At 41.4% G+C, this 13,483-nt stretch overlaps 1 protein-coding gene across 1 annotated transcript in view; it reads right to left on the bottom strand.

Annotated features, from left to right (window-relative positions):
- The window catches only part of npas2 (neuronal PAS domain protein 2), a 221,125-nt gene that overhangs the window by 92,439 nt on the left and 115,203 nt on the right, over positions 1-13,483 (bottom strand). The window contains exons 4-7 of the mRNA XM_084320101.1: positions 10,530-10,684; positions 8,315-8,406; positions 7,950-8,039; positions 6,960-7,080 (exon numbers count right to left, since the gene is read on the bottom strand). Coding sequence (XP_084176227.1) covers positions 6,960-7,080; positions 7,950-8,039; positions 8,315-8,406; positions 10,530-10,684 — 458 coding nt within the window. The remainder of the gene's footprint in view (positions 1-6,959; positions 7,081-7,949; positions 8,040-8,314; positions 8,407-10,529; positions 10,685-13,483) is intronic.

Here is a 13,483-nt window from a genome sequence, read left to right as displayed (position 1 = left end):
TAACAGTAGCTAGCCAATTTGTTAGCTACCTTTAGCTTAGCTTATATTACAGTACATCACAATGATGATCACCAAGCTAACTTACTGTACACAGTAGGGCTGGGCAATTAATTGAAACAAAATCGCGATATCGATTCATAGACCTATGCAATCTAATTTCTAAGTTATGAAGATTTTTCTTTTATTAAAAAAAAGAAAGTTATAAATATTTTTTTCTTTTTTTTTACTTTTTAAATGATTTTATCTGGGTTGAACATGATTTGTGGAACTCCCTCTGGTGTTGTGGTCGTGGTATTCACTGACCTTTGGGAAGTATTTTGACATGCACATGGGTATCTTAGTGGTGTAGTGTATCTTGTAGACCAGGCCCATTGCAAGTTGCTGTACTCTGTCGTCTACTCTAAGCCATCCTAGGTTGTCAAAATGGGCAGGGGTGAGGTGGGTTTTAGGAGTAAGGTCAAGCAGTAGTCTGACCAGTTTGTTTTGTGATGTTTGTAATCTTGTTTTTAGTGCCTTTGAGGTGCTTTGGTACCATGAGGTGCAAGCATAGTCGTAGTACCCTTGAATGAGTGCTCCTGTTAGAGTCTTCAAGGTATTCTTGTTTACCAGAGAGGAGATCCGGTACAGGAATCTAGTTTGTTGGTTGACTTAGTTTTATTACATTGGATCCCATTTTGTCACAGGAAAGATTTGCCTCTAGGATAGAACCCAGGTAGGTAATTTCATCTTTCCTTTTCCTCGTCACCTTCACCTAATATGTTTTGATCTGGTCAGGTGCGCTGTCACCTAATATGTTTTGATCTGGTCAGGTGCGCTGTCACCTAATATGTTTTGATCTGGTCAGGTGCGCTGTCACCTAATATGTTTTGATCTGGTCAGGTGCGCTGTCACCTAATATGTTTTGATCTGTGTCTGGTTAGGTGCGCCGTCACACGTCACCTAATATGTTTTCATCTGTCTGGTCAGGTGTGCCGTCACCGAATATGTAATTCTTTGCATCTGTGTCTGGCCAGGTGCGCCGTCACCGAATATGTAATTTTTTGCATCTGTGTCTGGTCAGGTGCACCGTCACCTAATGTTAATATGTTTTCATCTGTGTCCACTGACCACTGACACACACGGTGGGGGATGTTTTAAAAATATAATTTAATATATAATATAATATAATAATTTGTGCTTCACCAAAAAATGTGGTCAGCAGCCGCCACTGATCTGTACATATCCCTTACCTACTCTACTAGTTACGCTGCTGGCCAGTATAACTTACTAGCATAGTGTCTATATACCTGTATCACTGTACATATTTACTACTACAACTCTGTACATACATCTGATTACTCTGTATACCTGTATCACTGTACATATTACTACTACAACTCTGCTGTCGGAAAGTGGTGTTGTTGTCCAGCAGGGGGCACTCTGTCCTCTGGACTTATCAGTAACAATGCCCCTGTTACGGTAATAGGGACACCGTACAGCTGCGAGTGCCGTCCTTCGGATGAGGCGCTAAACCGAGGTCCTGACTGAATTCGGCCGTTAAAGAACCCAGGACGCCTATCGTAAAGAGTAGGGGGTTCCCTGACGTTCCTGGCCAAATTCCCAATCAGGTCTCTGACATCAAGGACACCTAATCATCCCTTCCCCTTAATTGGCTGATATCAATCCCTGTCTCCTGAGCCGTTCAGCCATTGTGTAGTGTGATGTGTGCCGGGTGCCAGTGTATGGTATCCATTGAGCCTGTGTAGCCCAAGGTTGGGTGCTACCAGTGGTGGTGAAGGAGGCCATTTCCACCCTACATTGTAAAGCGCTTTGAGTGTCTAGAAAAGCACTATATAAATGCAAGTAATTATTATTATTATTATTATTATTATTATTATTATTATTATTATTATTATTATTATTATTATTATTATTAACTCTGTACATACATCTGATTACTCTGTATACCTGTATCACTGTACATATTACTACTACAACTCTGTACATACATCTGATTACTCTGTATACCTGTATCACTGTACATATTACTACTACAACTCTGTACATACATCTGATTACTCTGTATACTGTACCTGTATCACTGTACATATTACTACTACAACTCTGTACATATATGTGATTACTCTGTATACTGTACCTGTATCACTGTACATATTACTACTACAACTCTGTACATACATGTGATTACTCTGTATACCTGTATCACTGTACATATTACTACTACAACTCTGTACATACATGTGATTACTCTGTATACCTGTATCACTGTACATATTACTACTACCACTCTGTACATAGATCTGATTACTCTGTATACCTGTATCACTGTACATATTACTACTACAACTCTGTATACATCGGATTACTCTGTATACCTGTATCACTGTACATATTACTAATACAGCTCTGTATACATCTGATTACTCTGTATACTTGTATCACTGTACATATTACTACTACAACTCTGTATACATCTGATTACTCTGTATACCTGTATCACTGTACATATTACTACTACAACTCTGTACATACATCTGATTACTCTGTATACCTGTATCACTGTACACATTACTACTACCACTCTGTACATACATCTGATTACTCAGTAGTACTTATATATATATTTTATACCTAGTTTAATCACCTGTACATATATTATATATATTGTATATTAATAGTGCACTTTACTGTTACATATAATGACAATACATTTTAATATAATATAATAAATATACACCATAATAAATAAAGATACATCCACATGATAGAAAATCCCAATTATTGGACTGCCAGCTACTCCCAAGACGAAGAGAAGCTTGGGGGGGGGAGTTGCTGTCAGCCTAGTGATTGGGATCATCACATGGATGTTGACTCTTTGGAACAGCAACGCTGTCCCATTCACACCTCTTTGAAGTGCTGGCATAGCCTACCACCCCATTACATGTTAAACATAGACTGGCTTCAACTAGAAAGAAAATGCCATCATGAAACAGACCTATGGTGACGTGAAGGGAGAGGAGGTAAACTCAGGGATCAGATAGAGTGTGCATCTGTGTGGTGAGGGAATCCTGAGGTAGGCGAGTTCAGGCGGGGGGGGGGGGGGGGGGGCTGGGTGGGGCTCTAGCAACAAGGGACTAGAACTAGGTCAAAACCTATAGCGTATGGCTGGACCGTGTGGTCAATGTTCCAAACTGTGGCCAAATTTTTACAGTGATAGTCAGTGGTAGTAGTGTCTAGAATGTGAATTCCTGGATATTAAATGTTCATCTGCAATTTTCTGTAATGGTCCCAGTAATATGTGTTGTTAAAAGCCTAGTGAAGTAGCATTATATCACATGACATGGTTAAGCAAGCTACATCTATTCTATTATCTGTTAACGCCCCCTCCTCTTTCATCTGTTTCTATCTGCAGATGTCTCTCGTTTTTCTAAGGCTACGTTCACACTGCAGGCAAAATCAGAAATTTTTTTGCTCATAATATGTGACATTCGTCACAATTTCTTTTACAGCCATCTTCTTTATTGTTCAGGATTGTTCAGTTCAGGAGCATGACCAGTTCACACTGGAATCTGTTATTGGGCACATTTAAAAAAAATATATAATAATAATAATAATAATAATAATAATAATAATAATAATAATAATAATAATAATAATAATAATAATAATAATAATAATAATAATAATAATAATAATAATAATAATAATAATAATAATAAAATAATAATAATAATAATAATAATTAACAGCCAAACAAAAAAGATCAGATCTGAGCAATGAATCAGAATTGAGCACTAAGGCTTGCAGTGTGAACGTAGCCAAAGACTCACTCTGTATTTTGTCAGAGTGATTGTTATTTGAGGTGCGTTAACTGTGCGTTCTCCCTCATGCTTCTCAGTGCATGGAGAGCTGTTTTCTCTTCTGCTCTATACGCCGTTATGTTCATTAATTTTGAAAGAGTGAGTTTACAACCGACGCCGTTGGTTGGCCGACCAATCGGGTAACTTCAGTCAAAGGTGTAGGTTTGGTTTCAACATTAAACCTAAACCGTATGCTGATTTTATGCCTATGCCAAATCTTTTTTGCGGAGGGGGTTGTCTTTCATATTAGCTATATTTTTTTAGGGGGACAAATGTACCTCTTCTCAATATTGAGGGAGACATGTCCCCTGCAACCCCCCCCCCCCCCCCCTAAATCTACGCCTATGACTTCAGTGACGTAACTTTGTCACCTGATCCAGCGGCCAAATCCTGTAACTTCATCACCGTGATGCCGCTCTCTCAAGTAAACAGGCCAGCTCGATTAGCTAATGTTGCCTTGTAAACATAGCGTTTGTTCGGCAACTGACCCCCGCCACAATAAGGCAATTTGGGCTGAACGCAGTCCAAATTGAGTTGGACTCTGTCGGTCTAGCAAAAGACCAAACACACAGTGTCGTTTCAAATGAGGGTAAAATTATGAATTGTCATTTATGAGGTCACAATACCGTAAACTTAATGCACAGTCGATACAGACATACAGGACATACAGACCCTCAACTGCACCTTTGTTTACACTGTTTATTTTTCTCTTATTTCTTATATTCAGATCTAAATCTTATTATATTATATTTATATTACATCATTTTACTTCTATAGCCATGAAGTGCTTTGAGAAGCTAGTAAAGGGCTACATCTGCTCCTCCCTCCCCATCAACCTGGACCCCCTGCAATTTGCATACCGCCCCAACAGGTCCACGGAGGACGCCATAGCCCATGTGCTGCACACAGCAGCATCACACCTGGACAAGAGGCAGGGGAACTATGTGAGAATGCTGTTCATCGACTACAGCTCAGCATTCAATACCATAGTCCCCTCCAAACTCATAGCCAAGCTCAGGGACCTGGGCTTGAACTATGACCTCTGCCAGTGGGTCTTGGACTTCCTGACGGGCAGACCCCAGGTGGTGAGAGCAGGCACCTGCACCTCCTCATCCATCACCCTCAACATAGGGGCCCCCCAGGGCTGTGTTCTGAGTCCCCTCCTCTACTCCCTGTACACACATGACTGTGTGGCACAGCGGAACAACAACACAATCATCAAATTTGCTGACGACACAGTAGTGGTGGGCCTGATCTCTACAAACGACGAGAGGGCCTACCTGGAAGAGGTCAAGGTCCTAGCGGGATGGTGTCAAGAGAACAGCCTCTCCCTGAACGTTAGCAAAACAAAGGAGATGATTGTGGACTTTAGGAGGTCGGGGGTCAGGGACTACAGCCCCCTCAGCATCGACGGGGCACCGGTTGAGAGAGTGAACAGTTTTAAGTACCTCGGAGTCCACATATCCGAGGACTTGACATGAACCACACACATTGACAGTGTTGTGAGGAAGGCACGGCAACGCCTCTACTTCCTCAGGCGCCTAAGGAAGTTCCAAGTCAGTCAGAAGATCATTAAGAACTTCTACTCATGTACAATAGAGAGCATCCTGACTGGCAATATCACCTCCTGGTTTGGGAATAGCACCGCACAAGACCGTAGCAGACTACAGAGAGTGGCCCGTTCAGCCGAACGCACAATTGGAGGGGGGCTTCCCACTCTCCAGAACATTTACAACAAGCGGTGCATGGGTAAGGCTAAGAGAATTATCAAAGACTCCAGCCACCCAAACAACTGCCTCTTTGAACTGCTGCGGTCAGGCAAGCGATACCGGAGTCTCATGGCAAGCACAGAAAGACTCAGAAGAAGCTTCTATCCCCAGGCCATCAGGTTGCTCAACGAACAATAACACTATACAACAACCATCAGATGCACACACATCCACACGCACACACTCACTTTAAACAAACAACTCAATGCAGCACCCACTTACACACTTTAGAACACCTAAACACACTTTATATTTATTGGCAAAGAATTTGCACTACAACCCATACCTCAGTACACCTTACTGTAAATTGTACCTAAATTGTACCTCATCCCATTTCTGCTTTGCACTATATAGTATATTGTATATTAGTATATATATATATATATATTTTTTTATCTACTTTTTCTCCCATTTTCTATTTTTCTCCCATCCCAATTTCGTATCGTCCAATTCTACCCTCCCCTGTCTCGAACATTGTTAGGCCATGCCTCCCACAAGCCGGCTGCAATGTGGACTAAGCCTTACATCACGTGTCCCCTCCGGTACTCGAGGAAGCAGCAGTCGCATCTTTTCACCTGCACAGCGCGATCTCTCAGCGTCGGGGGTCTGCGTTTGGAGGGCACGCCGCCCCCGTCGCTTCCTGATTCTGCTGCGCAGGCGCACCAACCGACCTGTAGGAGTCGCTGTCCACAACGTCCGATCCCCACCCATCAGCTTCCCACCCCCTAATACTGCCAATTGTATTAGTATGAACGACCAGCCAAGCTGATAGCAATGAGGAGAGCTGGGCTCGAACCCAGCGTCTCCTGCATTGGTGGTGAGCGCCTTGCCCACTGCACCACCTAGCCGCCCGTATATTAGTATATTGTATAGTATATTGTATGGTAACTCAGTTACTTCTACTTTGCATTGAACATTGTACATATGTACATATTGAACACTTGTGTCTATGTACGTGACTTCTATTTTATACTGCTATACTTATTTTATTTTATACTTATCTTTTTTGTCTAGCACAGTCTCTGGAGCGTAACAGAAAGAAGCATTTTGTATACAAGTATTCTGTACTTCTGTATGACAACTAATAAAGAAACTTGAACTTGAACTTGAACTAGAAAGACTATATTTATGTCTTTCTACTATTACCCTGCCCATACCAGCACCTCCCCTCCCCCTTCCCCATGCTGCTATGATGCCCACATTTCCCCAAGGGGATCAATAAAGGAATATCTTATCTTATCTTATCGTATCTTATCAACTACAACAACATTCCCACGGCTCATAACTCCCGTCGACTCCCTCCTCTACCTATTGTCTCTGGAATACTCACTGTCAAGAAAGTCAGCAGTCACGGCATCAGTCATCAGCATGTGGGAGGATAGCAGCTTATACACCTCCCCATGTTCACACTCGGGGAGGAAGTTCAAGATATTTTGGTCCACCATATCTGACTGATACAAAAGGAGAGATGTGTGATAGACAAGTGTCCTCGGGTCATTCCGCACCACCACGCATCATCAGTGTCACACACGCAAAGCATTTCTACCACAATAGGTATCTTCTCTCCCTAGTTATTTCTCCTTGTTTTAGGACATTGATTATCAATGTTAAAATTATTCCTTGGCTTTTTCTTTACGTTTTAGTCTGATAAAGCAGTGGGTAAGCTGAGTATATAGTGGTTTAAGATACGTTGCCAACGATCGGCCTGGGCCTCCTCTCACTGCAAACATTAATACCTTTCAGTGCATGATTACAAATATTAAATATGTATATATTATAAAAGAGAAGTTGAGATCCAAGGCAGCTCTACAAATTTTAAAAAGCCTTTATTAGTTGGCTTACATTATTTAGATTTTCTTTTTTAAACCGACATGTTTCGGCCTATACATGGCCTTCTTCGGTTTTTAAATTCTAAATAATGTAAGCCAACTAATAAAGGCTTTTTAAAATTTGTAGAGCTGCCTTGGATCTCAACTTCTCTTCTATAAACTAATCCTACCCCGGATTTAATCCAAAGAACACCTACCGAAACAAAACAAGAACGCTGAAGCCCTCTCCATATCCTCTTTTTTTATGTATATATTATAACTTGTAGTTTGTATTGTGACTTTTCAGATGAGGTTAAAACATTCCTGTCTCCAGAAATGACCTCAAATTGTCTATATGCACTAACTAAAGAGTCTTCTATTAATTTATATATTTTTTTATTTCTTTTATTGCTGCTAGAGCTGCTGACAACGAGTGTAGCAGTATAATAATTGATCAATTGAATATGAGCGTAATCACCAATATTCACTGATAAAGACAACAAAACACTTACCGGTAAATGGCCAATGAGAGAAGACACACTGTCGGATACATATATGATGTTTCCATCTGTAGTTAGTGCTATAAGGAAACCATCAAGAGCCTGTAAAAAAACAACATGATCATAATTACTGAATATTAATAGCTGAGGTCACAATGTTTAAACTTAATTTCATCTCCCCTTAAACATATATATATTTAGTAAAATTGTATATGGTTGGGTGTATAAATATGTATAAATATTTATATATATATATATTAGGGGTGGAACGGTTAGTGTAATCTATATTGTTGTGAGTTTTTAATACATTGCCTTGTGGTGCTGCTGACTTGGGGATTAATACAGTTGCTTATCTAAATCATAGTTCTGGCCTTTACCTCCAGCATCAACTGGGTGAACTCCTCATTACTGAGGAATGAAGGCTTCCAGTCCTGTCGTATCTCACACGATTCATTCTGTGCCGTGATGTCTGAAACAGATGAGAGGTCAAATACAGAGGCGGGAGCTAGAGGGATACACACTGACATTTAAAATGTTAATCAGTTGTCTGTCTTCGCAAGAAACATGTCACAGTGTAGAAAAAGGTTTAGACAATTGAATGAATGCTTCAAATGAAGAACCATATGACAAAAACATATGATATTTTCAAACCTAATCATCTGAAGATGGGGAGCTAGAATGTTGTGTGCTTTCATAGTAAAAGTCGGAAGAGGCTGCATAGTTTACAGTCATGTACTGAGTGTCACATTCACACTCAGAAGTGATTTCTTTACAACTGCAAATACATAGGCGTTAAAATTATTTAACAAAAATTGGAAAATGGCTCTTTTGATAGTAAAGGTTGCTGACCGCTGTGCTAGTGTAATAGTGTATACTAGTGTAATATCATGTGGTAGTGTAATGGTGTAATAGCATGTGCTAGTGTGATAGGATGTGATAGTGTAATAGTCTAATAGTGTCTAATAGTGTAATTGTATGTGCTAGTGTAATAGTGTAATAGTATGTGCTAGTGTAATAGTGTGTAATAGTGTAATAATAACCTGTGCTAGTGTGATTGTATGTGCTAGTGTAATAGTGTGTAATAGTATAATAGTATGTGCTAGTGTAATAGTGTGTAATAGTATAATAGTATGTGCTAGTGTAATAGTGTCTAATCGTGTAAGAGTATGTGCAAGTGTGATAGTATGTGCTAGCAGCTAGTGTAATAGTGTAATATCTTTCATTTATTTAACAAGGAAGTCCCATTGTCTTCTTGTCCTCACTGTTCTATAGTTTTGTTTTAATTAGTGACTCATGATTTTATCCAAATTCTTTTATTCTACTTTTTCTATCTGGTTTCACTGTTTTTAACTGCTGTTTGTTGTTGTTGTCATTTATTTCTGATCTTGTCTTATTGTGTTTTTATATTAAGCTGTAGTGTAAAGCACCCTGTGCATTCGTGCTGTGAAGGGTGCTATATAAATAAAGGTCATTCATTCATTGAGATACAATATCTATTTTGCAAGGGAGACCTGGCCAAGATAACAGCAATAACATTTGCGATACATCACACAGCAATAAAATGTGCGATACATCACACAAGAACATAATAAAAGTGCATGTATACAATATATCACATAAAAACACAAAACAGAATAGCCTACATGATAGTAAAGGTGTATGACTGAGGGTAATACAGTAATTTTGCAGTGGGGACTGGGGACCCGACTACAGAAAGCAGCGACATTCTTCTTGTAGGAAGTTATGTAATAGAGATTTAAATTTGCAGAGAAGACCAGGGTGTCTAAGTGGCTATGGTCCTGTAGCCCATTCCATGCCCAAGGTGCGAAGCAAGAAAAAAGCTGTCCTTCCTAGTTCATTGTGTATTCTGGGAGTTTTTAAAAGTAGCCATCTTGTGGACCTGGTATGGTAGCTGCTAGAGGCAAGGCAAATTAGATTGGAAAGATATAGGGGAAGCTTCCCTAGGACGGCCTTATATATAAAAACATACATGTGGGATTTCCTCCATACGTACAGAGGTCCATCCTACCATTTGATAAAGCACACAATGGTGAGTAAGCCCTTTGGCACTAGTGATGAAGCGCAGAGAAGCATGGTACACACTGTCTAGCTTTTTTAGCAGTGAAGAGGCAGCATGATATTATGTCACCATAGTCAATTCCAGACAGGAATGTGGCTTGAACAAGTTTCTTTCTGGCCTTAAAAGAAAAGCATTGTTTGTTGCGAAAGAAAAAAACAAGTTTTAGTTTAAGTTTCTTTGTGAGGTTTCCAATATGCACTTTAAAATATAGCTTTTCATCCAACCATAGCCTGGAGGTCCTCGTGCTAGCGTAATAGTGTGTAATAGTATAATAGTATGTGCTAGTGTAAACACACACACACCTACATACACACATTATGACATATTTTATTCCAATTTTACTCCCAATCAAAAACAAGTGCAGTTCCAACTTCAACAACTGTCTAAAACTAACATAGATAAATCATGTTATATCCAAGTATCTAAATATTTTAGAGCTGCAAATGTATACCAGAACTAAAACCCAGATAGACACTGCTACAGAAAGAGGACATAAGACTGTGCATTCCTACCCTTCTGTTTCTGCAAGAAGTCAATCGTCCTCTGCAATATGGTGGACTTGTCCATCTTGCGCGGGTGGCCTTGGCCCTGCAGCATTGTGCACAGTTCCTTGATGAGCACATTGAATTGGTCTCTTCTCTTCTTTTCAGATTTGTTACGGGATGCCCTGGACGAGTCAACAAAAATGTAATGTTTGTGTGAGCTCTTGCACCCATATTCAGATAGAATGTTATTGCCTATATGTATCTCTTTCTAATACCTCCCCCATGCTGCTATGACACCCGAATTTCCCTACGGGTATCAATAAAGGAATATCTTATCCCGTCTTATTTGAGAATTAAAACCTAATTTGGGTGTAGAGCTCACATAAACATTTTACAGCCTCATAAAGTCAGAGTCACATTCATTGTCTATGGAGCAGCCCCAGACTATACATCCCAGTGACATCAATGATTGGAGGATGTCTAGCTTTAGGCGAGAGTGGTCCTTGTGCACAAATATTGTCATGGAGAGGGACCCTGTCGGCCACCCGCCCCCTGCGGACGGGTGTCCCCCAGGGCTCGGTTTTAGGACCCCTTCTCTTCTCCCTCTACACTAAATCACTGGGTAACATTATCACGTCTCATGGCTTCTCCTACCACTGTTAGGCCGACGATACTCAACTCTTCCTCTCCTTCCCTCCCTCAGATATCCACGTCTCTGAGCGGATCTCGGCCTGTCTGTCCGACATCTCCGCCTGGATGACGACCAACCACCTCAAACTGAACCTAAGCAAAACAGAATTGCTCCACCTGCCGACCAAATCCTCCCCCCTGACCGACCTTTCCATCACAGTTGAGAATGCAGCTGTGACCGCGTCCCCGACCGCCAAGAACCTTGGTGTTGTCCTCGACGACCAGTTGAACTTCTCTGCTCACATCGCAGCGACAACCAGAACCTGCCGATTCCTCCTGAGCAACGTCAGAAGGATCCGCCCCTTCCTGACAAAAGAAGCCACCCAACTCCTCGTCCAATCAACAGTCATCTCCCGCCTCGACTACTGCAACGCACTGCTCGCTGGCCTCCCGGCCACTGCCACTAAGCCTCTTCAACTCATTCAGAACGCAGCGGCCCGCCTGATCTCAAACCTACCGAAGTCGGCCCATGTCACCCCACTTCTTAGGGACCTGCACTGGCTCCCCATTGCTGCACGAATCCGCTTCAAGGCCCTCGACCTGGCATACCGTGCGGCAAAGGGAACTGCTCCCGCCTACCTCCGGTCAATGGTCTCTAATTACACACCCTCAAGACCCCTACGCTCTGCATCTTCTGGCCGCCTCAGACCTACTCCTATCCAAGCTCCGGGAGGGTCATCAAAGAGAAGTCGCCTATTCTCAGTCCTTGCCCCACAATGGTGGAATGAACTACCCACCCCAGTTAGGACAGCCGAAACATGTCCAATCTTTTGCCGTCGACTAAAGACGCACTTCTTCAACCATTATCTGAATTAAAAAAAGAAAGAAAAAAAAATCTAACCCTAACTAACCATACTGTCATGCACTTGTCCTAATAAACTAACCTACACTGTAGCACTCAACACTTTGATGAACATTGTTACTCAGCTGATAGAGTTGTGCCCTTCCTGATGGCTTGTCGTACAGAACTTGTAAGTCGCTTTGGATAAAAGCGTCAGCTAAATGACTAAATGTAAATGTAAATGTATATTGAACTGAAGTGGTGTAAAGCAACAAAGTAAAAGTACTTTGTTACAGTACTTAAGTAGTTTTGGGGGTATCTATTCTTAAGTTGTTATACTTATTGTGACTTTCACTTTAACTTCAAGACATTAAAATGGGGTGGGGGGGGGATTATACTTTTACTCCAGTAGAATTATGATTAACTTTAATCATACTACATTTAATGTACTGTTCAGAGAGGAAGGAGGAGACACAGATGCGAAAGAATAGGATTTCTTATTTTTTTTTTTTACTTTTTTTTTTAGCGTTTATCGCTTTTCTGGTCAAGCATGACCGACAGAAACAGGTTGAAATGGGATGTAGAGCAGGGGAAGACATTCTGAGAAATGACGGCGGGTCCGGGAATCAAACTCGTGTCCCCCAGATCCGTGACGAGCACGGTTTTCCCCGACGCAGAAATAGCGCAGAGATATGCGGTGAGCTACGGGAGCTCCCCTCTTATTGTTTTTTTTACGGAATTTTAAGGCACTAAATCGCCTTATTACACAATGTAATCAGGCATTTCTTTCATTCCTCTGTGACGTACATTCTTGTTGGAAATTCACCAGAAAGGCCAGAGAGTTGGCCACGTGCAGTGCCTCCGGAGTGGGTATCGGACCAGCGATTTAATCAGGACACCTGGCTAAAGAACATCCCCGCCCACTGGACAACAGTTTTGGTTATGGAGTATGTAATGGTGACAGTATAGAGTAGCCAACTGGGTAAAGGATTTGCTATTGTATGTAGTAGTGGCATTTTCTGACTCTCACATATCTTTCCGTGCTTCACAAGCAGGTGAGGAAGGTGAGGAGCTGGTCAAACTAGAGGTGGTGGCTGAGAGGAGGACAGGGAAAAAGCTGGATACTATACTGGAAAACCCCTCCCGCCCCCTCTATGAGGAGCTAGCCAGGATGAGGAGCACGTACATGGTAAATAAAAAATGGTGCATTTATATAGCGCTTTTATCCAAAGCACTTTACAGTAGTTGGAGAGAATGTCTGGATCCAAGTTGTGCTTTTTTAGCACAGGTTTAATAGCTGCAAGTTTGAGGGTGGAACTTGTGAGCGGTTTATTATTTGGGTCATGGTGGGGACAGTGGATGGAAGGCACATTTTCAAAAGCGATGATGGGAGGGGATCCAGGGAGCTGGTGGAAGAGTTAATTTAGTGAACTATGGCAGATAGCTCGGCTTGGGTGACCTCAACTAAAGCATCCTAGGGTTCACTACTACTACTGTTATCACTATGATC

This window comes from Notolepis coatsorum, assembly GCF_963971535.1.
Source record: "Notolepis coatsorum genome assembly, chromosome: 8".
Taxonomy (NCBI): Eukaryota; Metazoa; Chordata; class Actinopteri; order Aulopiformes; family Paralepididae; genus Notolepis; species Notolepis coatsorum.
This window is presented reverse-complemented; position numbering and strand designations above follow the sequence as displayed.